The sequence below is a fragment of the Erythranthe guttata genome, chromosome 1 (assembly GCF_056151865.1).
Source record: "Erythranthe guttata isolate IM_541 chromosome 1, IM_541, whole genome shotgun sequence".
Classification (NCBI taxonomy): Eukaryota; Viridiplantae; Streptophyta; class Magnoliopsida; order Lamiales; family Phrymaceae; genus Erythranthe; species Erythranthe guttata.
The window spans coordinates 1,198,977-1,225,000 of record NC_142533.1 but is presented as its reverse complement, the minus strand read 5'-3'; the positions used below and the strand labels follow the sequence as shown (position 1 = coordinate 1,225,000).

The following is a 26,024-nucleotide window of genomic DNA, read 5'->3' as shown; positions in this document are numbered from 1 at the left end:
ATTCCTATTGTTTCTTTTACATTTTTTACTACCATGCTTGTTGCTGCTTGTAGCTCTTTCCTTAGAATCAGCGACGTGTGAACGGGCCCCGTCTAAACTTTCGTTTAACGTGGCGCGCGTACTCTCTTCGAAATTCCTCATCTTCGTTCCACCATTTCATAAACTTTTTCACCTATACAATAATAATAATAATAATAATTGAGACTCAAATTAATTTACCTAAAGAAACCTTGTTAGAAAATAATATAACTTACATTATTCTTGCAGTAACGGGAAAGCCCCACCCGATCCGCAGACGCTACATACGAATGGGCAAGGACTGCGTTCGAACCTCAGTCGCGAAGGAGTGACATCTGCAAGCAAGCGATTTCACTCATTCAGTTAAGCTACTCACATTGCCATAATTATATATAAATGTATAATAACAGAAATATGCATGATCGTAATTAAGAAATATAAGTCAATTTTTTTTTAATCTATTTTTCATGATACTATGCATGAATCTTCCACAATGGAATCTGATAAGTGAGATTTCGAGAAAGTGTTTACGTAATAAGTTGGCATCAAGAGATTTACCTTTTCACGATAAGATTTTTCTATACTCTCCTTGTTAGCAATTGCCTCTTCGCAAACACGAGCAGCAACACCGTACTGATGTTGGAGTTGTTCTATTTGTTGCATGGCATCGTCGTTTTTCTTCCCGAATTTCACCATAGTTGCTTTAGCTTCTAAGGCTCTGTCTCTGATGATCCCAATCTCGTTTTGTGCAATCTGCGCAAACCGACACCAAATTCATTATCCACTCTAATATGCATATGTTTCAAGATTGTGTATTTCCCTAAGTTTTGAGCTCAACCTATAACTTGCAATTGACGCACTGTGCTTGACATATCTATAATAAGCACCAACAATCTTTTTCTGGGGCTGCAAAATTAATTGGCCAAGAATAAAATAATTAGGTTAACAAAATTTAAAAAAAAAATCAAATAACGAAAAACGAAAATTGCTTACTAATTTATCTTCAACTTGTAACTCAAGTGCATCCCTGAATTTTGTCTTTTCATCAACCTGTAGCCCATTTGATCATGAGTACTGCTGCTGTAAGGAAAGCAGGTGGCGGCAGCGGCGGTGGTGGTGGTGGTGGTTAATCTCTCAATGCTCGTACTATTTTTTTTTTTTAATTATGATCATGTATATTTATATTTATATATATAATTATGTCAATGTGAGTAGCTTAATTGAATGAGTGAAATCGGTCGCAGATGTTACTCCTAGGCGACTGCAGTTCGGACGCAGTCCTTGCCCATTTATATGTAGCGTCCGCGGATCGCGTGGGGCTTTCCCGTTACTGCAAGAATAATGTAAGTTATATTGTTTTCTGGGAAGGTTTGTTCGAGTATGTTCATTTGTTTAAGTATATTAATTTGAGTCTCGATTATTATTGTATAGGTGGAGAAGTTTATGAAATGTTGGAACAGAGATGAGGAATTTCGAAGAGAGTACGCCAAGTTCAACGAAAGTAGTACCATTACTAGATTCGGGAGTTTCGACGGGGCCCGTCTATTCGGGTTAATGAAAGAGCTAAAAGCAACAAGCCTCCCCCTATCCACGGCCGTAAAAAATGTAAAAGAAACAATAGGAATAAGAATTAAGATGGTTGATTTAATTGTAGCATCATAAATAGAGATGTAGCTCTTTCTCAAGTTAATGCAATGTTTTTTTTTTTTTTGTTAATTATGGTTAGTAAGCTTCTCTACGAGAGTTGTCGGGGGACGATGGATGGGGAAATTTTAAGTGCCTTATTCATATGGCTGGTAAACGAGATGAGTCGGCTCGAAAAAAGCTCGAACTCGAGCTTGAGCTTTCTGACGAGTTGAGCTTGAGCCCGTTTTTAGTTCTTTGTGAGCTCACGAGCCCGCTCGCGAGCCTTATTTATTATTTTTATTATTATTTATTTAAATAATGTATAATAATGTAAAATATTATAGAAATAAATAAAAATAAAATATAAGTATTAAAAAATATATATATAATTACAATTTATTGTTTATGTTGTAATTTTTTTAAAATTAATTTTAATAATAATTAAAAAAATATTTAAAAAAAAAACAATAAAATGAGCTTGGCCTTGAGCTCGAGCTCGACAATAGACTCGAGCTCAAGCTCGAGCCTGCCAAAAGAGGCGAGTTTGGCTTGTTCACTTCCCTACTTGTTCATACTCCATATATAATTATTTATTACATTTATTGTCACGAGCTGCCCATTTTGCCTTGGAACTGAGAGGTTACAATTGACCCATCAAGCGAGTCAAAGAGTAGAAGATTTTAGAATATCTTCTAGAATCCTCTCATGTAGAGATCTTTATAAAATCTTCATTTGTATATATTTGGTAGGAGATTGTAGGATCTTTATAAAATCTTCCTTCGTATATATTTCGTAGCCTTTAGATCAAAATAATCACCACCATCCATTGAGGAGGTGGAGTTGTATATATAGAGGTAGGCTCATTCATTTGTAATCATCCAACAATGCATTAATTAAAGAGACTAAAGTTTGAGAGCATTTCTTAGTATTTGTGTTCTTTCAGTAAATAATTCATAAAACTTAGAAAAGACCATCTTGAGATCATGCTAAGTAGACATGTCAGTAGATATGGTACATAATTACTTAAAGTAAAACTAAATAGAGAAGACAAATAACTAAAATCGGAAGGGGAATGAAAAATAATATTGTCGTATTCGAACGATCCTATGATGACCGTCCCATGGCCATCAAACGACTTACTAAAATGAAAGAAAATATAGATTCGTTAAAGAAAGAGAATTTTCGATATTATAAACGGATTGGAAGATTTGCATTAAGAAAGACTTCCACGGGACAACTTGAAGCCCGAAAATATTAGTGTGTCAATGATTCCCATTTTTTTTTTTTTTTCATTAGCAAACTAGTGAGGCTGACATCTTTAGCATGGGAGTGTGTAAATGATTCCCATTTTGTTTTTTTGTTCATTAGCAAACTAATGAGGCTGACATCTTTAGTATGTGAGTCTTATTTTACTGTAACCGTTTGAGCATAAAAGAAACATGAAACATGAAGCTTAACTATATAAAAAACGTTTCACTAAAATCCGCAATTGGGACCATAATTTTTATATATTCAATTTTACGAAATAAGCTTTACACATGTTTAAATTTTATTGATCTTTACACATGTTTAAATTTTATTGATCGTTTGTACATGCCGAGTGTTAAGAAAATAATAAACCATCCGATAGAATCGAATTAGAGGACCAAATCTCTTTACACATGTTTAAATTTTATTCATCGTTTGTACATGCTGAGTGTTAAGAAAATAACGAACCATCCGATAGAATCGAATTAGAGGACCAAATCAAATGTCAATGATTGAGCATGAACCAAGATTTTCTTACATTCTAAGTGACATGTAAACGCTTATCAAATTTTTTTTTGTTAACTGATTGTGATTTTAGTTCAACGGGTGAAAAATGGAGATTTAATGACAAAATGCAGACTGATTTCCATTTTTTTGTAACAAATTAACGTTGTTTTACTTTGAAGAACTGTAAAACTTATTCTCAGACACTTCCTTGCACATTAGCTCACATGAAGCAAGTTTTACTTTGAAGAACTGTAAAACTTATTCTCAGACACTTCCTTACACATTAGTTCACATGAAGCAAGTAGGGATGTAAATGAGTCGAGCTCGAGCCAAGCTCATCGGGCTTTCATTTAATGAGCTCGAGTTCGAGCTCATTTATATATATATATATATATATCTCGCGAGCCGGCTCATGAGCTCATGACAACTAAAGATGAGCTCAAGCTCGAGCTTTTTTCGAGCCGGCTCGGCTCATTTACGCCCTTTCAAGCAAGTTGCACAGAGTTTATCTCTGCTTTGTCTTCTTAGCCAATTAACTCCATTAATGGAACACAACTACCATCTTTAAAAACATGGGTCAGCGAAACACAAGGCTTCTCAAACCAAAACTCATATAAGATATCTTGCAGACCCTCAGATCCTGTAAAAACAATCCCACAATATTAGCAAAAGAACCTGGATTAATTACACTTTTAACCTCATCTTTCAGTGAGATTACAAATGTTTTAAAAAATTATTTACCAGAAAAGCAGCCAGTCTTAACGCTTATTAGATCAAACCAACTTTTAAAAAATTTACTCATGGTGTGTGTCAATTCACTACATAGATTCAATCTTGATATGATACAGATGTCAGATGTGTGGAAAACTTTTGAGGCCGGTAAATATCTTTCCGATGGAAAAGTTTTTAAAAATGCTCTTCCTTCTGTGGAACTATTCCAATCGGGTGATCACATCCCGGCGGAAAATCTGTAGAAATGCTACAACCACAAAAGGCTAGGAGTCAAAATGTTCAAAATCTAAGCCCAATGGATCCAAAACCAGTTGACCCAAGAGGTTTGAATCACGTAACTCAAGATATTGCGTTAGCATCCAAGAAAACTACGTCGCACAAAAAAATATTTTTAAGTAATGGTTCCCATGGTTGCCAGATCAGCAGTGTAGTAAATTGCAAAACATAGGCTATAATCACACACCTTAAACCAACTAGTAAGTTCCTTGAGCGATAAGCTACATGTATTGAGCCAACCACTGTTTGCACATATCAAGAACTGGAAGTGCATTGGCATGTAAAGCCTGCAAAAAGAGGTTCATATATAACTACATGTTTAAGTTCTATAATTTAAAATAAAATTTAATTCTTTGGGATTTGTAGAATTACCTGATGAGCAACATACTGAACATCAGCTACACTTCCGCTCCTAGATGCTATTTGGAAAGCGCTTTTTAGACGACCGCAGACAACACAAGCCAGTACTTTCCTGCAAAAACACACATAGATTATTAAGGCATTCATATTCATAACAGACCAAGCAATCATAAAACTCTAACCAGAAAAATATTTTGTGCATGCATCTAGTTCTTTCAATAGAGCAATCATGATATAGAAGGCTACACCACTTGAGATACATAACTTTTTAATTCTCCTGATATACAAATAACCACATGCATGAATCGGCAAATTGGTGACATGGCATATATCAAATAGCTACTTGCGGTTTTTGAAGATTCTGTTAAATTGCAGGATAAAATGGGATTCGACCTGTGGCTGCTAATTAACATGTCAATGAGGCGATCGGGGCGTTCCTTGTGTTTGTTGGCATAGACGTTAATTGCTGCTCCCAAGACCTGTAAGAAATATCATAATCATTCACATCAATATCTTTGCTTATTTCAAGGAACATTCATACTTCTAGGAAACAAATACACCAATTTAGACCTTTTCAACTTATATCATAAAGCTAGATTTCATCAAGTAAATCATAGAGGTTTATCTATCCTAAATGGACAAAGTACAACATATCTCCAGTATACAGAAAAAATAAACTCAAAGAATCAACAGATCCCATGTATACGGTAATCAACTTGTGGTAGTTAAGCATTACAATTGGCTAACAGATCTTTTACCTTCTTAACTGAGTAGACCTGTTCAGCGAATTTAGTATGTCCGAACTATACTATCGATTGTCACTTAATGTCACAAAAGGGAAACTACTTTCGGAGAAACAGAATGACAGCGAAATACCTGATCCCAATCATCATCTTCTATGGTACCCTTAATGTTTCTGAAAAACTCAGTTAATTGACCCCCCTTCTTTCTTTCAGCAAGTGATGCAGCAACTCCAGCATATATGTCAACAGCTGGAATGGTGTCACAGAGAGATATGTTTATCTTAATAAATTTAATCCAATGGACATAGTACAGCGAGGAAGGACTTACACATGACAAATAATTACCTGGAAGGTTGAATTCATATATTATTTGGAAAGCCAAGTCAAAGTTTTTCTCAGCAAGAGTTTCTGCAATTTCACATCTTCTCCTGCATTTACAATTAATGCCACAGTTAAGATCTATGATAAATTAAAAAAAAAAATCATAATAAGAGCCATAAAGGCTCAGATTTTATGAAGCATTCACTTTGTAATATCATCGATTTTGTACTAGATAACAGCAGCAGAGTGACTGTACATAAGCCAATTCTCAGCTACATACAACTTTATTAGATCTCTTGTTCAATTAACTTTGACATATACTCTTTAATGTAACCATATGTGCATGTTCAGAAAGAAGGAAAAGAAAGGCAAAAAGGACTTCTTTGGGTTTTGACTTGAATTCATGGGAATCTAAAGTCTGGATAACTACAGATAACCTTGTAGCCAAATTTAGGTAGAAATGGGTGAAAATGATAACCACAATGCATATCCTGAGGAAACCCCTCTACCCTTTACAGTACTGCATGCAAAATAGATCTTAACACCTAGAACGATGTTTAGCAAACAAATATATAGTATAGAAGATGATTATTCATAATTAGGCAAGAACTAGTTCATCTAAAATTTGTTTCACAAATTCTTGAATTGTCAAACAAAATCACAAAAAATTGTATACTATTAGCTCACAGTTTTTGCTAAAAATCACTTGCATTTTCAAATCATTTTCTTCTTTTATTTTTCAACCAACAAAAATAAAGTATAAAAGACGTTTATTCATAAACAGGCAACAAATAGTTTATCTAAAAATTATTTCGCTGATTTCTGAATTGTCAAACAAAATTACAAAATATATACACTATAGCTCTCAGTTTTGGCTAAAAATCACTTGCATGTTCAAATCATTTTTTTTATATTTTTTAACACACAAATATATAGTATAGAAGATGGCTATTCATTAATATGCAAGAAATAGTTCATCTAAAATTGTTTCACTAATTTTTGAATCATCAAAGATGTTTCCCAAAAAAATTATACTACCACGGTTTTTAGCTGAAATCACTTGCATGTTCAAATCATTTTATTTTTATTTTTAAGAAACAAAAATATATTATAAAAGATGTTTATTCATAACCAGACAAAAAATAGTTCATCTAGAAATTGTTTCTCTGATTTTGAATCGTCAAACAAAATAAAAGAAAATGTATACTATATATAGCTCACACTTCTTGTTACAAATCACTTGCATGTTCCAATCGAATTTTTTTTTAACAAAAAATATACAGTATAGATGGCTATCCATAACCAGGCAAAAAATAGTTCATCTAAAAATTGTAAAACAATTTTTGAATCATAAAAAAGAATCACAAAAATTTGTATACAATTATAGCTCACAGTTTTTGAACTTACTTAAATGTTCAAATCCTTTTTTTATATTTTTTAACACAATATGTAGTGTAGAAGATGAGTATTCATATACAAGCACAAAACAGTTCATCTAAAAACTGTTTCACTAAATTTGAATCACCAAATAAAATCACAAAAAAATAGTGTGCTATAACTCACATTTTTTTACTAAAAATCACCACATGGTCAAATCAATTTTTTATATTTTTTAGAATACAAATATATATTATAGAAGATGTCTATTCATAACCAGGCAAGAAACAGTTCATCTATAAAAAAATGATTAATTTTTAATCGTCAAACAAAATCACAAAATTTGTATACTATAGCTCACAGTTTTTCCTAAAAATAACTCACATTTTGAAATCATTCTTTTTATGTTTTTAACACACAAAATTAACACAAATGAATAAATGACTTTTGGCAAAAACACAAACTCGTCTCCATGATTGATAACATTAACCTTTAAATCGTTCTAGGTTTTCAGATCTATTTTACATGCAACAGTGTAGAGGGGTTGCCTAAGGAAACTTGGCAGCAAGAATAAAATGAGAGTAGTATAGAACCTGAATGTTTCAGGATCATTTGGATTGCCAAAAAGAGAGTGTTTCCATTGCGGTCCCTCTGCGTCATTGAAACTCCTAACAACATTCATCTACAAGTTGAGATGTAATGAAGATATAAGTTAACCTTCCAATATAAATAGACATCATTAACCATTAAGCTGACATCAGAAACAAAGATCAGAACAGATTGACTCGGGAACATTTTACTGCCCATAGATTTCAAAATGCTTTCTATTTAACCCATTAAAAAAATCTCCATGAAAAATAGGCATTAAAATCTAACATACCAAAATGACACAGATCTGTACCTGAATGGCGACACGGGCTGAAAATTTGACCAATCCTTCTTCACTAAGCTTCTCGGAAGCAGTTTTTCCTCGAATCCCTTTGGTGACAAGCTTTGTAGAATCCCCTAGTTTGTATCTTGCCGACAACCCTTCATCAAAATGCATCTGCCCCAAAACAGATTAAGATGCAAAGAACAAAAAATTACATTGGTTACCAGTTTGTGAAGATCATATCTGGAGCAGACACGACTTATCAGAGTATTCCTCTGAGTTAAAACAAACAAATAAGCAAACAGTGGTTTGAGTCATCGGGTGCATATAGACCCTGCATAACCTTCAGAACAGTATAATGTTAAAATGACCAAGGTGGCAAATGGCAATTGAACCTACAAAGCAGAGTTACTGAATTTAAATGTAAACAAGATGTTGTATTCCCATTTGATAAATGGGAGTAATGTGTTTAAAAAGGATCAACCATTTATGCATCCTGTACTTTTTTATAGCTTGATTGGTGAGAAGTAAGGAAAATAAAAGGACCCGCTAATTATTAATCCTACCCCAACATATCATTCCTAATTCAACAAAGTCAACATTGCAATATTAAATCTAAACATATACTCATTTTCACACAAAAAGCAATGAAAAAATGAGAATACATTTGAACTCAGATCATAACCACCTTCTTGCTAATCCTCAAGAAAAGTGTTTCATATAAGAACATAGAAACTATGTAACTGACAAGTAAGATATACGGAAAAGAAATAACTACCTTGGCATTTTCCAAGTGCTTTATCGCTTCTTCTTGAGAAGCAGAGTTCATAAATAACTGAATACAACAAAGGCCAGCAGCTACATGATCCTTCTTGAGCACCTAATCCGCCAATTGACATTTAATAAGTGAAAATTTATCTAGTAGAGAACTCATATTTGGTTTACAAGATAAACATCAGCATTCTCTGCGTGAGTAAGAATGTGCATGTGTGTGTGTGTGTGTGTGTGTGTGTGAGAGAGAGAGAGAGAGAGAGAGAGAGAGAGAGAGAGAGAGAGAGAGAGAGAGAGAGAGAGAGAGAGAGAGAGAGAGAGAGAGAGAGAGAGAGAGAGAGAGAGAGAGAGAGAGAGAGAGAGAGAGAGAGAGAGAGAGAGAGAGAGAGAGAGAGAGAGAGAGAGAGAGAGAGAGAGAGAGAGAGAGAGAGAGAGAGAGAGAGAGAGAGTGCGTGCCTCCGAAGGACTCGTAATAATAATGAATTCATGTACCTGGAACTTGTATAAATAATTGAAATGCTTATGAGTTTCACAATAGAGACAAATGCGGGCAACTGCTGCAGTAGTATGCTGATTCACCAACTGGTCTTGTGTCATTGATATCCTTGATGATAGTACTTCCTCCAGGACAGGAATAGCACCATAACCAACACATAGATCACATAAATCATCAACTGTTCCATAATCCGTTGCCAAAGAATCAACTCTTTGAGGGGAAGAAGATGAAGCAACTACTCCCAGAGAAGATGGCTGAGATGGATGAGGAACAGAATTGACAGGGAAAAACAAGAAGCAGGCCTCTTTATATCGACCATGCCTAAACATAAAGCTGAGCAAATGCTGTCGAGCATACTGCGAAGTGACCATAATAATGTATCAGAGACATGTGTTACTTATGCAAGGCCAGATAAATCACGACTGCGGTGAATTTGATCAAACAACTAACTTACAAGGGCACAGAAAGCGAAGAAAAGCCAAACCAAATTTCAGATAAAAGGACATGCAATGCAGTAAAGCGTAATCCAGAGCAGATAAATAGACCTACAAAATGTCTAGCATGCGATACAGATGAAACGAAGAAATAAAATCATCACACGTTTGAATAATGCACAAATATTATGCTGTCATGCAACCATTTTATCCTGCAATTTTAAAGTAATCAAATCATTTGAGTAACTTTAATGGATTAGGTTATCTATATATGATATAGACGCTGTAGAGAGCCAGGATATCATTTGACAAATTCACCAATGATTTTAAACCAGGATATCAAGTCACAGTTAATCTAAGCACTTACGTCTTGTAAATAGTTTACACATTCAAGGTATCTAATACTATCAAGGTTGCTGCGCGGTCCATCTTCAAGATCTAATACATGTACAGAATTGTCCTTAGCAGCTTCTTGGAACCTCCTAGATCTCTCTGAGCGTGGGAATGTAGAAGGCATGTACAAAACATTGAGATAGGAATCAGCAGAAAGAGGATCGTCCAAGACTGCTGGTGCACTTTTTGCCAAATGTTCGTACCTATATCATATGTTGATGGGACAGCATAAACTACTCGTCAACAATATCCACAAAGTAAATAGTTTATATTTTTCAAGAATGAACTCTTACATGGACCGAACGGACGCAACATCGACCGGTGGACCTCCTTCAATAGTATTGATGATCTCTAGAATCACAGGAGCAGAATCACCCTTGTGTAACTGAAGAGCTTGCCTGTATAGTATTATCACATAAGCTACAGTGTATACAGAAAACAGAGATCTCTCAACTAACAAAACTAAGATTAAAAAAAGAGTGAAAATCCAATTGCATTATTCATGCACTTATATACACAAAAGATTTTTAACCTACTTGAATTTCACTCGAGCTTGTGCATAGTGCTCCATCCGAATCAGAGCATGACCCCATGAATTCCAGACAGGGAAAACCTCGATCTGAAGGAAGATTAAAATGACAGTGGTATGGTGTTAGTGTGTTACTGGAATAAGTGACTAGGAAAATATCTAATATTTACCTTACACTTCTTGCAAGTATATACAGCCATACTATATCGTTCCTCTTGGACCAACCGATCCCTAAGACGTTCAGATGATTCTTTATCAGCAATATCATCAAGGGAGGCAGCTATGCCTGATCCCAAAAGACTTTGCAGCAATTCAGCACGGCCTAGCCATATATCAACCTGTGATAATGCTTCAGATAGTTCATCAGTTGATTGACTACCCACACTGGAGCTACCAGCATCAGAAGATGCATCATCGGCATCACGACCCTTTTCAGAATTACTAGACAAATCGCTGGCCCCAGAAAGTTTTCTGAGCTGGGATTTAGCAAAAATCAGACCCTGCGAATTGAAGAACAAATATAAACCGTTTAACAGCATATGCAAACATTTTACTCTAGTTGGATAAAATTTCAAACTGCACCTGCACGAAGGTTTCTGTTGCATGATATGCTCGGCCAATAGTTTCCATAGATGCACTTTCGGGTAATTGCTGGAAGCTCAAAACACATTTCATCTGATTAACACACAAATCCAAAGCACCTTTGCCAGCTGCACTTTCATCTGAACATAATGAAAGCAACGCCTAGGGACAATAGATACAATGATTAGCCGCATAAATGGAATTTTAACAACTGTTCATCATACACTGATAAAATGGATTGAAGAGGATGCAGAAGAATGCATGAAAGCATGGACAACAAATAGGAAGAAAGTAGAGTAAATATGAATCTACATAGAGAAACCATATTTGATGCAATTAAAAATGAATCACTGATGGTTTACAGCCAAATGGACCCAGTTCCAATATCATGATAGGCTCGGAAATAAAATTGTTTTAGGCGCTCACTCCTAATTACTAAAGTTCCGGTCCTCAGGGCTGAGATGAACATTGGGCATCATATATAATATAATTATTTCTGTTCATTGGACAATGAGCATCAGATGCCCTGATTGGACTTAATCAATGGGCAACGTTGAAAAGTCAGTGGAAGTCATTAAGGACAGAATCATATCTACCTGCTAGATTGTGTAAGTCCGACGACTTCAGAGCAGTCAGATCTGTCTCAAAAACATGTTTTCTACCTACATACTAGAGAGAATTCTGGAGAAATATGCTACATATATAATATTTTTACCAGCAGACACAAGCAGAAGCATTTTCACCAGTTACAAAACTTAATTTCATTTCAAAAACAAATATTATTCTGCATAATAAATAAATACAGGAGCACTTGGGTTAAAGTGAAATTTCGGTGGTTCAAAAACAACAGAATATTCAGCACACTTTTTAGCAGTCCATGAAAACATTACTAGATGGGTAAAGCAACTTGATCTCAAAACTAATAAATACTCAGGAGACCCCTAAATATACAACAAAGACTTCACGGGTTTCCGAGTTCAATGTTCTCTCTAAAAATGAAAATTCGTTCTGTTCTGGCAGATCATAACCTTTTCAATCTATTATGCAAGTTCCATAAACATGCAATTGTACCTTGAATAGAGTAATGTCGGGGGCACTTTCATATCGATGAGAAGAACGAACAGCGTCGTCCTTTTTGAGATCACCTGTGAGCATCCACTCTGCAGCAATAGAAACAGCAGGAAGCCTTTCTTGCCCATCTGAAGCGAAGACTGAAGCACGGTCTTCCTGAATACCAGCCATTGCCTCCCAAGAAACCTTTTCAGATTGCATTAATCCAGAGCTCTTCCTCTTCCTCTGGCTATCCTTTGGAGCACTCTTATCTCCTGCATTCCGAGGAGTCCAGGAAAATGCTCTGCGGGCCTCTTTTTGCAAATGACTTAAGCTGCTACTAAATGTTGAGCGTGTTGGTGTGCTAGCCTTTATTCTCTGCTTTGGTCTCGGACCAGAAACTGGAACTCTGGAATCCCGGGGAGGGGAACTCATGCTAATAGCAATAGCTTTGGCAGCATATGCAAGAATCATGCCGTTGTCTCTCAATAGAGGGAACTCTTTAAGAATCTACAATCAATTCATAAACCAAATGGTTCATGCCATGGTTAATTATACATCACAATAGTTAACATAAAAGGCAACGTACCAGAGAAGCAGACTGCAGTTGCTTCCTCATCAGCAGAACTTCTATAATCAAATGAGGGTGCTCGTGTAGGGATGAACATCTTTGCTGCCATGGCAATGGCAAGGAAGCTAATACACGAAGACCTAAAGCCCACGCGTTCAGCCGAGACACCTCAACCTCAGACAGATTTCCATGTCTTCTCTTTAGGAAGAAGTGCACCTTATTGAAAGTAAACACAGCTTTACTTACCAGAACTGGTTAAAAATCAACAATTTTCAGGTATCAACTTGAAAAACAGAGGAATCTATTGACATACAAGAAGCTGCTTAGATCCAAGATTGGGCAAGAGCTGCATTGCGCTCATTGCAACAGGCAAAGCATCGTCAGAGTCTCGGAGAGTAGAAAGAAATCGTGAAGCTTCTGCAGGGCCTCCACCATTTACAGGGTCTGCATTGAGAAGCTTAACAAGTTGACGCCCTTGAAGTTCTCTACGAAGTTCAATAGAAAGACCCGCACTTTCTGTAACTTCTAATGCAGCAGATACGGCTCCTCTCTCAGCCAATCTAAGAGCCAGACCCTCAGGGTCTTCTCTACAATCTGTCTCAACCTAATTTAAAGATAAAAGTACCATGTAAAGAGGGCAGAGAACTTCAAAAATTACACACACTCACAGAATGTATTAAATTTATCCATAATATCAAAGGAAATATAATTCACCTCCTGCCAGCTATGGTAACGATCATCCGCACCCAAAATGTGTTTATATCTATAGAGTGCTTGTCTCCTTTGAACGACCTAATAAGAAAAAAATTAAAACACAAGTACAAAATTGTAATTGAGTCCACCACAGAGAAAAACTCCAACAATTAATAGTTCTACTTCTAATACAAATGGAAAAACAACCAGCTACCTCAATTTTAAGGGGATCACCATCAGGTAGATGGCAGCTACACATAGTGAGGACATCTAAACCTGCGTCCAGCTCCCATCTGTGCAAAAATCTAAAGAAGAGAATAGACAGGCCTGTCAAACAAGTTGTAGCAAAAAGCAAAGAACTAGCGCAAAAGTAAATAGCTCTAAAGTATACAAACATTTAATTAAAACAATAGCATTTATTAGGAAAAGGGAAAATAAAATAAAAGAAATTTTTAAACTCACTACTGTCAAGAGTTAAGAAATCTCGATGTTAAAAGTTCATGATTACATGAAAGTTTGAAACTAAAAATATTTATAAAAAAGATGTCGAGTGTAAATTTTACACTCAATAAATTTACCTTCGATGGATTTTTTGTTTAGATTTAATTGTATTTGTGCTTTAATAGGTAGATTTTGTGTTTTATAGGTGAAAAACGAGAATTAGGTGTCCATGAAGGAAAAATGATCAAAAAGAAAGGAAAAAAGTTGCAATTATGGATATAAAATCAAATTGGAAGAAGAAGGAATCCCGCAACAACTTTGGAAATGTTCTCAATTTCGATCGTATCTCTCTCATCCGGACTCTAAATCACCTGATTACAATATCACAGGAAAGCTAATTTAAAGGGCTACAATTCTTATTTCGTGCAATTTCCCAACAATTCGGACTCTAACATGGTCAAAATCGATACTCGGACTTTTAGTCCGTTATATTATTTGTACGATAAGTGCACTTGCTTATAGTATTATCACCAACAAAAGACCACAGAATTAAACCAGTAGTCATACCTCAGAGCTAGTCTAGCTGCCAGATTTTTATCCTTAAGGCGTAGACAATACTGCCAACTATAGCTCCAGATACGAAAGCCTGAACTACCTTGAGGTTGTCCTGAAATTGTATCGTCCTCTTCTCTTAGCATGAGCATCTGGAGCAAACGGTCTGAGGCCCCATTCCTCAAGAAGCGGTCTGACAGAGCAAGAGCATCCGACAAGTTTCCTTCATCAATCAATCTGTGATGGTAAAATGACCAAGAGAAAGTGTGAATAAGTTGTATGCACTTTCAGAGAATCAGCTAATTAATATAAAGTTTGCCGAAAAAGGAACCCTACAACTCACGGACGTTGAGGGTAAGAACCCAAAATGTAGGAAGGAGAGAAAAACAAAAGAAATAAGCAACCCAACTACCCAGTGACCTTCTCCTGAGCAGGTCTATTATAAGTTTATAATACATGCTTTCATCCTCAAGGTCCAAATGGTGATATGATATTTTTCCTAACCCATTCAATGATAAATGTAGAGTTTTAAGATCCTAGCAGAATTACTTTAACTTCAGGCTAAGAAAATTCAGTATGCCGTAGGAAAAAAGATATCACATAAAGGATATCGAGTTTTCTGACACATAACAACAATTGGCGGTATAGATGATAAAATTAGTAGGGAACACCATATAGATTGATAGACTAATGTATTACAAATGCCACATGCAATTGTTAATACGGAATACATAATTGATATTATAAATTATATTGAAATGTTCTTGCCATCGTGCATAAGTCAGTAGCGGTAGAAGATCAAAATAGTTGAAGTTTCTTTCAAAAAGATATTCTTCCCAGATTTCAAGGAAATCATATAATAGTGAAAATATTACCTCTCTACAGCTTTCTCATAGGGTCCTTCATTCTCCAAATCAAAAGAAAGGAAAACTGTATTATCATGTCCACCAGATTCAGTCTTTGGAGATTCATGCCATGCATCAGAAGACACGTTGCTTTGATCCTTAACCTCAAGCACAGGCAAGGTAACGTTATTGCCAGCAGCCATATCATCATTTTCTGATTCGGTGTCACTATCAGTTTCACGAAATCGTTTCATAGCAGTTTTGGGTTTTGAATTATCTTTCACATCATCTTTTCCATGGTCAGTCATGACAGCAAACTCAGAAACTCGATGGAGGTTAGTTTGCAATTGTATCCAGCGATTCAAGGTTGGAAACCTACTTACAGAAATGGAAAGAACCACATAAGACACTGTGCCATAAACTTACAATGTTAATACATCAGGATAGATTCTAAATATAAGATTTGATGTTTGGCCTAATCAAAAGCAAGAGAGATTTCCAGCCAACTTCCAATATCATGAACATGCTTTTGAGGGTTGCCTTTCTCTTTCAAAGACATCCTCCAATAGGTGCAATTTGAAAATAAACAAATGTCAAATCTAATTCATAATTTACAAACTTAGCTGGACTTTTATGCTAATAGGCTAGACCCCATTGACAATTTCTGTAATTTACCCACCACGGCTGAGACATACCTCTCTGATTGGTCAAGAGCAAATTCGTAGAAAAATCTATCAACATCAGGATTATGCAGTAAGCCATCATTCAAGGAACTAGAGATAGCAGGATCACTGCCACGATATAACATAGTACTTCCAAATACACATGCCAGGACAGCCCTGACAGCAGATAGCTTGATAAGATGCTTCACTACATCCAACTTGAGAGGGTACAGTGGAACTCCAGGAGTGGCAGAAGAACGAGCGTAAAACTTCGGTTTAGCTTCTCGAGAAGAAGGTGAGAGAACCTTGTTTTCAGGAGAACTCTTAGCGAGAGTGGGAATCACTGGAATGCAAGCCCAACCCTGACCAGATCTCGGAGGGAAAACAGGAGGTACACATGCAGAAATTACTTCATGGACAAAGTCTGAATTCATTATTTCTGCTACCTTTCCAGCTGCCTCGGTACTGTCTCGCTCGAATACCAGACGAGTTAAAAGCTGCAAAGTTGAGAAAACAGTATGAGCCAGGTTGTACTAGCTACCATTTCATAAAGACACACCACCCCGCCCTTTTTCTATATCACAGACTAGTTTCATGCACACAGTGACAACTATCTCAACCTATATATTACTTAACTCATTATTTGTATTTATGGTATAGGTGAGCAAGTCTTCGCTTATGATATCGTATTCATTTTTTACATTGAAAATCAGAGTACCAAAAATAAACTTCTTAAAATATTGTAGAATTTAGATTCAGTAAACTGGCCAATGCAAAACAGAGAGAATTTCAGCATCAATTCTTCCAAAAATATGGATAAATAAACCCCCCAAGAAATAAGGGAATACAATGATAAAGGAAAAAGGGGAGGAAGAAGTTGTACGTCTTTGGGCCACTCATACACTAGTGAGAAGTAGTTGAAGTCATGAGTTGTATCCGTCCCGTCAACAATATCACCAATTGCAGCAATGTGGAGAATAAATTGAGAAAGGAATGTTGTAATCTTGGCACCGAAAGGGCCAAATAGTCTTTTTTCTGAATCTTTGACATCGTAATTTGCAGAATTTATATTACTTTCACTAGCCTCTAGAGTCACAGGTGACTGCTTTACGGTTCTCAAACCAAGCCCTAGAACCCCATTCTTGTCAAGGCTTGACTGCTGTCCTCTTTCATCAGAATGTGAGCCCTCCGAACTAGCCCCACTAGCATTATCCCTTTCCGTTTCTTCATCAGCTATTGCTCTCGCTAAATTATGAAGCTTACCTGAAATTTAACAGATAAATAAGGATCGGAAGCCTCTTCGACATATTGGTACATCACCACGATTACCTTAATTAGCAAGCAGGGTGGGAAAAACAACAATTCAAAAACTAATGTGTATAATTATTTTACCGCTGAGGAACTGTCGCTTGCCCTTATGAGCATCTTCAATCATTTGATGAAGCATAACAAGAGCTCGGTCTCTGTTTCCTTGTCTGCGGAAATCTTTTGACAATGAGAGGATCATTTCGCCTGATAGAAGAGACTGGAGAGCAGGTGGTTTGTCCTGAATTGATTAAGAGAAATAAGTACAAAAACACCACAAAATGTGCACATGAGTTTGGAGAGCCAAATCAAACAGCAGCCTCCATTTAACAACAATAATTATAAATAAATAAATGAATTAAAAAAAAAAACCCTGTCCGTGCATAATTATTTCGAGGGACTTTGGGTCTAACTTGAAAATTCAAATTACCTGTTCCAATAACTCACATAGACGTTTTAGGACGCGCTTAACAACAGATATTATTGCCACTTCACGAATTTGATCCCAATAAGTTGATCCAATCTTTGGTGCAGTGCCAGGATAGATCTCAGAAAGCAGAATTTGTGCCTACTTGTCAAAATTGATCATATAGTCAAAACATAGGCCAGCCATATATTTCATTTTAAATCAAAAATAATTCATGATAAACTTCTGAAGCTAAGGGGGCAGGATCAGTATTGAAAAAAAAAAATCTATGAAACCCCCACGAAAAGAAAAGGAAAAATAAAGGGAATACCACTGGATGAAATTACTTGATGACATCACAAACTTTAAAGATAACTGCAAACTACAAAATTCTCTAATTAAAAGCACGAGTAAAGGTTGCGGTGTGATACTTGATTCAGAATCTTCAAAGACACATTCGGTAACTTCGAAGATGCTGCTGCTACATCAATACATAAAAGAATCTGCAATTGGCAAACAAAGATGTCAATCTCAACAATCTCCAGACACCAAGCAACTTCACTGCAACAACTTTGGAGGGCTAAGGACAGTAAAGAACACCTACAGCTGCCAAAGGACCCAGCTGAGAGCGCAATGACAAGAAATCCAATTCTTGAACAGAAGTACCATCAGTAGCACGTGACACCACATCCTCCACCTATATTCGTTTAAAATAGAAATAATATTTAGAAAGGTTCATTTAACAAATTTTATTTCAGGTCTATGTATGATATCTGGTCATACAACATTTATTTTGATTCTTTTTAATGAGTTGTCAGAAACCATCTAATGGATTCTCCCTTGGTTTTCATGAAAACAATTACTTGTGCGCTCCTAAAAATATTAAGATTCTAACCTCAAGATATGTAATCAAAATAGAAATTTATAGAAATTGAAATCTTACTGAAGCTTCTCTGAAGGCACCATCCACCCATTCAGTCAGTTCCAGTGTCGCCTTGTCTTCTGGAGGTAAGGCAAAGCGAGAAATAGCTTCCTCTCCAATGTCAAATTTTGCCCTTTGCATGCAACTGAAATACAAGCAAACATCCAAGATGTCTGGACATCACTAGGCACATGCATATCCGTGCAAACACACTCACAGCGTATAAATTTCCAAGATCAATACAGTAATGTAAGAAGCTACAAATCCCAACCAATAGAACAACTCACAGATTAAGTAGCTTAGACGGGGCAGCACGTAGCACTGTCAGAGCCTCCTTCCACCTCCATTGGCGTTCAGATAATGGCAGGAGGCTTTGCAAAATTGACAGGCGCCATTCCCAATCTTCAATGAAACGTTTTGCCTTCAAGATTCTCCATTCTACAGCTTGTTTACTTGCAGCAGATATATGATCATCCAAAGAATTATCCAGATCGGATATTGATAAGGGTAGTTGCTGCCGCAAAATATCAAGTAATTGCCCTGTAAAGGAGACAACCATTTCATTTCCCCCTTCATGCGTTATGACATCAGCTTCTCCCCCACCATGAGCATTAAGTGACTTTGAAGGTCTTCTTAGTGGATCAGAAGGTGCCAAATCACTTTGTAGATTGTCCATATATAAAAGTGAGATAACAATGTTCACCATATATATCTGCATGGCACAAATAACCCACCCGAGCATAAGCAACAAAGGATAAGTTCAGAGAAAAACTTGTCTAGTAGGAGCTAGAATAAAACTGGTCCAATGGCAGATTTAACTCAGTTAAGATAGTTATTTATTCGTAGCCTTGTTTCATTCATGCCACAGCTATTCACCATATAGTGTTGAAGATCGGTTTGTAGATTTGAGAAAGCAATGTAAAAATGCGGCGCAATCTGTGATACTAGCTACAGAAGGCCTATTAGTCTAAAGACTAGCTTGCTACCCACACAGACAGACTCTTCACAAGTCAAAAACATCTTGTATAAATATATGTATTTTATGACTGATATACCATGTTCCCATTGAAAAAGACCAGCAGGAGAAAGCAAAAAGAAATCAATTTGCCAGCAAGAATAGAAGATGTTAAATTTCAAAGCGCTCTTTTTTTGTGAGTAATATTCCACTCAATCCTTTCATTGTGATGCAGAAGAACAAATAAGGAACAATTTATTACCCAAAATGGAGAGCATTTCATTTACAAAACAACCTTACATGCAACCCTCTTACAGGCATTATCGAGAACAACCTTTTCCTAACTGCTAGAATAGAAAAGTAGAAAAAGACTAGAATTAATTAGACAGAAAAGCTAGACAGATTTATTATAGCATAGCCAGATAGAATAGACAGAGATTCAATATTGAATCAACCCACTCTCTTATATAGAGTTGGGGAAGACTCCAAAAGTAGGAAAAACTTGTTCCCTAACCTAATATAATAGATTCCTAATCTAAGACAAATTCCTAATTATATTCTAACACTAACCATTTGCAGCCTAGGCCTCTACATTGAGTACAAGAACCGACAGCATGATTGATGAAAAGACCAACATGGATTTCTGCAGCATTTACTATATGATAAATCAGAAGAGAGAAAAGATCACAAAACCTTGCGGGAAGTGTTGGTAATTGCGTCCAAGTGACTCTTCAGTTCCTTCAAATAAGTTAAAGCTACTTGCTGATCTCCTGTTCCATCAGTGGTACTCTTTTCCATAGCTCCAAGCATAAGAACAGAAGATTCAAGAGCATATCGCATGTGCATAAGTTCAAAATCTTGCATCCTGCCAACATGTAATGCAGAACAAACATGTTTATGAGGAGAAAAATAATAAAGACCAATTTATACAAGTTTTAGTGTTCAAATAAAGCATGAATGAACAATATAAGAAGGTAATCAAGCTCTAGTAGAATCAATATGTAGTTAACTAATTATAAAATCACTAAATGACGGCACAAATAATCTTCCCTCAAATACAAACAAGCTGATACTAATTTGCAAATTTATTGGAGATATATGCATCAAGTTAGAGAAAAAATGACCCATAACTGCATTGGCTGACTGTTCCTCACAAAATGATTTAGCTATAAAGTCGGGAAGAACCAATTGTTATATGTATCCTCGGTATGGTAGGCATTTAAGACAACATTCTAATAATTTCTACAATCATGAATAGATATAGGGGGTGATAGAACTCCATAAAATAAACTATATCCTACAATTGAAATTTAAAACCAAGTTCTTAATGTTTCAGGTGCCAAGAGAAAAATAAAACTAACACTAATTTTTTTCCTGAGTTCTAATAGAAAAGCATAAGAACCTAAGCATACACAAGAGTTGCTACATCCGGTGCAAGAGAAAGAGGGCGGAGAGCCTTTTCTGCTTTAGAAAGCATAAAGTGTGGGTCTCTTAACTTATAGAAGATTATGCGTAAAGTAAGTAACTAGAAAGGGGAGTCAGATTCAGCTATGCAACTGAAGGTAGGAGTTCACAGGCAAATGAAAAGCAAAAAGATTGTGACAGTAGCAGAACCAAGTATATTTAAATTATAGTCCAGTCGGTAAATCACTTGGCCTTGGTGGAACAAATTAGTATATTTCATTTAGAATTGAAATTGGAAACCCACAAGATGCATATAACAACTGCAATATTGAAATAATTGGTATGAATTATAACCACACCTCTTCCAAGCTGCTGATGTGGAAGTAATAGGCTGCATGCTAAGCAATTCAATCGCGTCTTGAAATTTTACGTGGGGTACCAAATCAAATATTACCTACAAAAACAAGAACAATGATAGAAAACCCAGTTGAGTGTGCATAAATTGTCCACAGTATACAGTTTCGATTTTCGAGCCTTACCCGAAGTGGACTCTGGACTGATAATCTTTCCAGTACAAAGTTTTCGACAAATGGATCATATGTAGCATCTTCATTCCCCTGGTCAGCCAAGTCTTTTCCATACAACAGGACGGAGGATTTCGAACTCCAAGATTGACCAGAATTGTTACACGCAACAAAGGAAGCAACATCAAGGTGGTAGCATAATGTATCACAAAGATGTTCTACACAGGATGCCTGCCAGCCGTGAAAGTATTTAGGGAATCTTGTCACTGGATATGTAGGAGAATATAATCATTGTGTTCATGTACATGTACAGACATATAGTTCATGTGCATGTTCGGGATTGGACAAGTTACAGAACAAGGGATGTAAAACATTTTTTACCTCATCTAGCTTATTATCATAAGGAGAAGACTCTTCTAATCGAAGGGCTTGAGATTTGGTTGTCCACAAAGACTGCATCAGTTTCCTTCTCATTGTTGTTTTTCCAGCCAAAAGATCCCAACCCAAGGCAGCAATCAGGGGTTGAAGCCGCGGAAACAGCATAAGAACCTGATGTGCATTTATGATACAAGACATTAACAAATAGTAAATAAATTGACGTACGGTAAAGAAAGGGAATTGGCAGGAAATCAAAAGGTGAAAATTGAATGCTAAGTCTGCAACAGGACCAATGAAACACTGTTGAATTCAATCAGAAAATCTAATAAGCCCTTGTTCAAGAAGAAGTTTTAAAGCATGTCAGAGGAAATTGCTGACCCAAATTTTCCTTTTCCTTGAGGGGGCACAAAAATAGGATAACTCTCTGAAGGTTCCATTTCTGAAAATATACTCAGACCTGGAAACATGTTCAAAGGCTTGTATATGGAATTCTTCACATGGAAGGAAAATATATGAAATATAAGGTATATCAAGAACTGCAGCCGGACATGGGTGTGATACAGTTTGCGCAGTAAAAGATTTAAACGCTTAAGTGAAAATCCGCACTTCAAGAAAGAAGCACCAATCGACAGATAGATGTAGGTGAAAGACTTCAATAAGGAAAAACTCAAATGCACGATACTGCAATTAAAATAAAGTCATAAGACGTAAATGACCACAAGTAATAGTTCGACTACAAAAGTACAACAGCGTACCTGGCAAGCTTCTTGAATTTGCTCTTTCTGCACAAGCGATAATGCAGTGTCCACAATACACTCTAGTGTATGCAAGCCTTGAACACGAGCATAATGATAAATGTCTCTCATGCAAAAAGACGTCGCAATTTTCGAGGGCAAAGATGTGTCAGTTGAGATTGCCTCAGGTTTCAGATGTACAATCGAATCTTTAAGGCGCTGAAGGGGCAGAGGAATCTTGTCGCCTTCAGAAGCACTGTATACCTCGATCTCTTCCGATAGTAAGTCATCTTGAATAAGCTGTGCGGCCAATTATAAATACAATTATTCCTTAGGTCACGTGATAAAATAAAGAAGTATGTGAAGCAGTTCAAACAACACTAGATTCTAGAATTACACATAACTTTAATTTATTAACACATGTGCTTCTACAATCAATAAAACTTCAAGGATCGCATAGCATATCTCGGGAAAATCATAAAAAATGAAGCAAATGACGTCTTACAAGTCTGAAAATAGCCTATGGAGCATAATTTTATTTTCTGGCATAAAGAGTACAGATATCACATCATAAAGATAACAGTGCCGGATCATTTGAGAATCAAATCACCAATGAATGAAGTGAATTCACAACCTATTGATCATCTCAAACATATAGAAGAGAATGTATATTATTCATTAAAACAATAATGTACCAGTAATAGAAGATAGAATCATCAAGACAACCTGAAGCATCTGAACAAGACGAGTGCAATGAGATGAAAGTGCTTCCTTATACACTAAGAATACTTTATTGCGTGTGGCATGTGAGGCGTCTCCATAATCATGTACTCCTGACAACAACCTCTTTAGGAGATCTTGCACTACCATGCTATTAAAGATTAGGAAGAGTAATGTTAGTTGCTAGAGGTGGAAAAAAATCAGCAAAGAAGAAGAAGGGGAGAGAAGCAATAAAAAAAATTAACAAAAAATAGACATTTAGGTTCATTCAACATTGCTAAATTCAAAAGCAATGCGATATTACAAAACTTAATTTTCCACGAACAAGCCCATTTGGCAGGAGATAAATAACGAAGTGCTCAATCAGAAAGCAAAGAAAGGATAGTTGTCAGACAGGATTGCATGTAAACTTCACAAGGGAAGGCATGATATGGGAAGGATCGGTGGCACTGACAGATTTAACACAACTGAAAAATACTCATCACTTCCTTACCTGGAGAAAAACACAGAAGAAAGAGAAAGCCGAGAAAATCCAAAACTGAAACATAATATCATTGTCTTTGAATCAAATCCAACTAACATAACTCAATGAATGTCTATAGGCTTGGCCATGGCATAAATGAGTACACTGAAGCTGGTTCTGATTTTAAACATATGGAATCCATTACCCCAATAATTTTACATGTGATTCACACATAACAACCACTGGCAAAAGGCATTTGCTACAAAACTTAGGGGCTTATCCATATTCCCATGATGCCCATGTAACTTCATAATCCTATTTGTTTCCAACAGTAGTATAGTACTATTGAGGGAAAGTTGTTCATCTTTTTGGGATGGATTTTCTGTTTGATAGATTCCTTCAGCCTAATAGTATTGTTAACAGATCAATCCTAATTAGTTGAATTTTAGAGTTCTTTTGCTAAACCCCGTCTAGTTAAACATTCAGTAACAACCAAATCAAGCTTTCTGTTACACAAATCTTCCATTTATTTCTAAGTGGGCTCAACAAAATACTTTGGAGAACTTAAGAAGAGTTCATATTTGGTATCTTATCACTTCTTTCAGGGGGAAAAAAATGAGTCCGACAATTGAAACAAATACAAAATCTATGACTCCTGAATGTAATCGTCTATACTTACTTCAAACATAAGTTAGCACTAACAGATGCCTTTTAGGGTGCCTATTTTCTAAGTCCAAAATGCATGCAGAGTCAAAAAAAAAAAAAAACACACAATCACAAATAGGTTATAAGAAGCACAGCACATTTGCAGCTCAAATGAACTTCCAAACGACACTCCAGTAAACAGGCAAACGTTTATCATGCTCAAAGCTAGCAAACAGAACAAGTGTGTGTAATCCTACCGATACTCCTTTTCTTCAACTCCGCAGTTCAAATGGAGAAACCTAACATGTGAAACTCCACCATCCTCGTCACCGTTCTCCAAGCACTGCCTCATGGCGTCCAAATGTGTCAACTGAACACACTTCTGCAGCAACCTCAGCACCTCCTCCACTTTCTCCTCTCGGCGCTTCACCTCCTTTCTCACCGTAATTGCCAAACCCCCCGAATCCTCATTCTCCATGTTCCCCAATTGCTCTTCGATATTCGCGCACAGCACGTCAAAAATCTCAGAGTTCTCCAAAATAACCCCCCTGAGTGTCATTAATTCTCCTTCGCTCAATCCCCTCGAACCCCGCTTCGTTTCTTCCGAATCGATTAAATCCGGCTTCAAACGGCCCGTTCCCACCTCCGAAAGTCTTTCCAAAACCCTCAGTTCTTCATTCCTCACACTCCCTTCGTCAAAATCATCGTTCCCCTCCATATTTACAACATCTCTAGCTACTTCTAAAACTCTAGAACTGACAATATGTACATACAATAGAAACTCAGAGCGCAATTTCAACGTATCTGGATCGAACGACCAGAGATTCGAAGTGGCGTCCGGGAACTCGAGGAGTTCAAGGGTGCAGAGGAAGGTCAGGATGGCCGGAGAAGGGCATGAATCGGACCACAGAACCGGGTCGGGCATACCCATACGCCCGCCCTGAGAAATTATCGTTTGCAAAATTGTACGGGCGAGGTCCGGGCTCCGGCTCCGGAGAGTACGGAGCATTGCCCGAAATGGTTCGAATTGGCCAAGGAATAAGTGATTTGCGATGACTTTGGAGATGAGTTCGGTTTCCTTGTCCTCCATGATTGAAAATCCGGAGGAAATGTGTCCAGGTGCATGTACTGTGCTTCTGTACAGAGAAGAGAGAGAGAGAGAGAGAGCAGAGCAGAGAGAGAGAGAGGTTGAAAATGGTGAACTGAAATGATCAAGGACTGTATAGCGTTCGATGGTGAAATACGACGTCGTCGTTCTATAATTGCCGCAATACCCCGTAAAAATAAGTTTTAAACACTTTGCCCTCATGTTTGGCCCAATTTCACTTTTGGTCCCCCTTGTTCCAATGTAAACAAAGTTCGCCTCCAAGTTTCAATTTTAAACACTTTTGGTCCCAACGTTACAAGTCGTTAGCAAATAACGAAAAACACTATTTTGGGGTGAAAAATATTTTTTTTCATTATTAAGTA

At 36.6% G+C, this 26,024-nt stretch overlaps 1 protein-coding gene and 1 long non-coding RNA gene across 5 annotated transcripts; both read right to left on the bottom strand.

The window, feature by feature from the left end:
- Positions 1-687: 687 nt before the first annotated feature.
- LOC148772531 (uncharacterized) lies at positions 688-1,075 on the bottom strand. The gene is made up of 3 exons (XR_016030187.1): positions 1,012-1,075; positions 857-924; positions 688-771 (listed from the first exon to the last, which is right to left on the bottom strand). It is a non-coding gene; the product is annotated as an uncharacterized LOC148772531 (long non-coding RNA).
- A 2,911-nt stretch (positions 1,076-3,986) lies between these two features.
- LOC105975256 (zinc finger FYVE domain protein) lies at positions 3,987-25,775 on the bottom strand. Of its 4 annotated transcripts, none has more exons than XM_013000432.2 (37): positions 24,812-25,775; positions 23,453-23,597; positions 22,748-23,026; positions 21,996-22,163; positions 21,630-21,845; positions 21,450-21,544; positions 20,380-20,551; positions 19,019-19,443; positions 18,753-18,876; positions 18,414-18,506; positions 18,241-18,312; positions 17,834-17,971; positions 17,491-17,644; positions 16,982-17,361; positions 16,132-16,595; positions 15,467-15,811; positions 14,607-14,828; positions 13,813-13,903; positions 13,620-13,697; positions 13,219-13,509; positions 12,924-13,121; positions 12,356-12,844; positions 11,285-11,446; positions 10,873-11,202; positions 10,710-10,792; positions 10,467-10,571; positions 10,148-10,376; positions 9,343-9,702; positions 8,858-8,959; positions 8,110-8,253; positions 7,802-7,890; positions 5,856-5,938; positions 5,644-5,759; positions 5,161-5,246; positions 4,780-4,879; positions 4,595-4,694; positions 3,987-4,039 (listed from the first exon to the last, which is right to left on the bottom strand). In XM_013000432.2, the coding sequence occupies exons 1-36, from the start codon at positions 25,642-25,644 to the stop codon at positions 4,629-4,631; spliced, it is 7,527 nt and encodes a 2,508-aa protein (XP_012855886.2). In that variant the 5' UTR covers positions 25,645-25,775; the 3' UTR covers positions 3,987-4,039; positions 4,595-4,628. The 4 variants fall into 4 exon arrangements, with proteins under 4 accessions (XP_012855886.2, XP_012855887.2, XP_088671453.1 ...); XM_013000433.2 differs by lacking the exon at positions 3,987-4,039 and adding an exon at positions 4,062-4,499; XM_088815327.1 differs by lacking the exon at positions 3,987-4,039 and adding an exon at positions 4,062-4,378.
- Between the last annotated feature and the right edge of the window lie 249 nt (positions 25,776-26,024).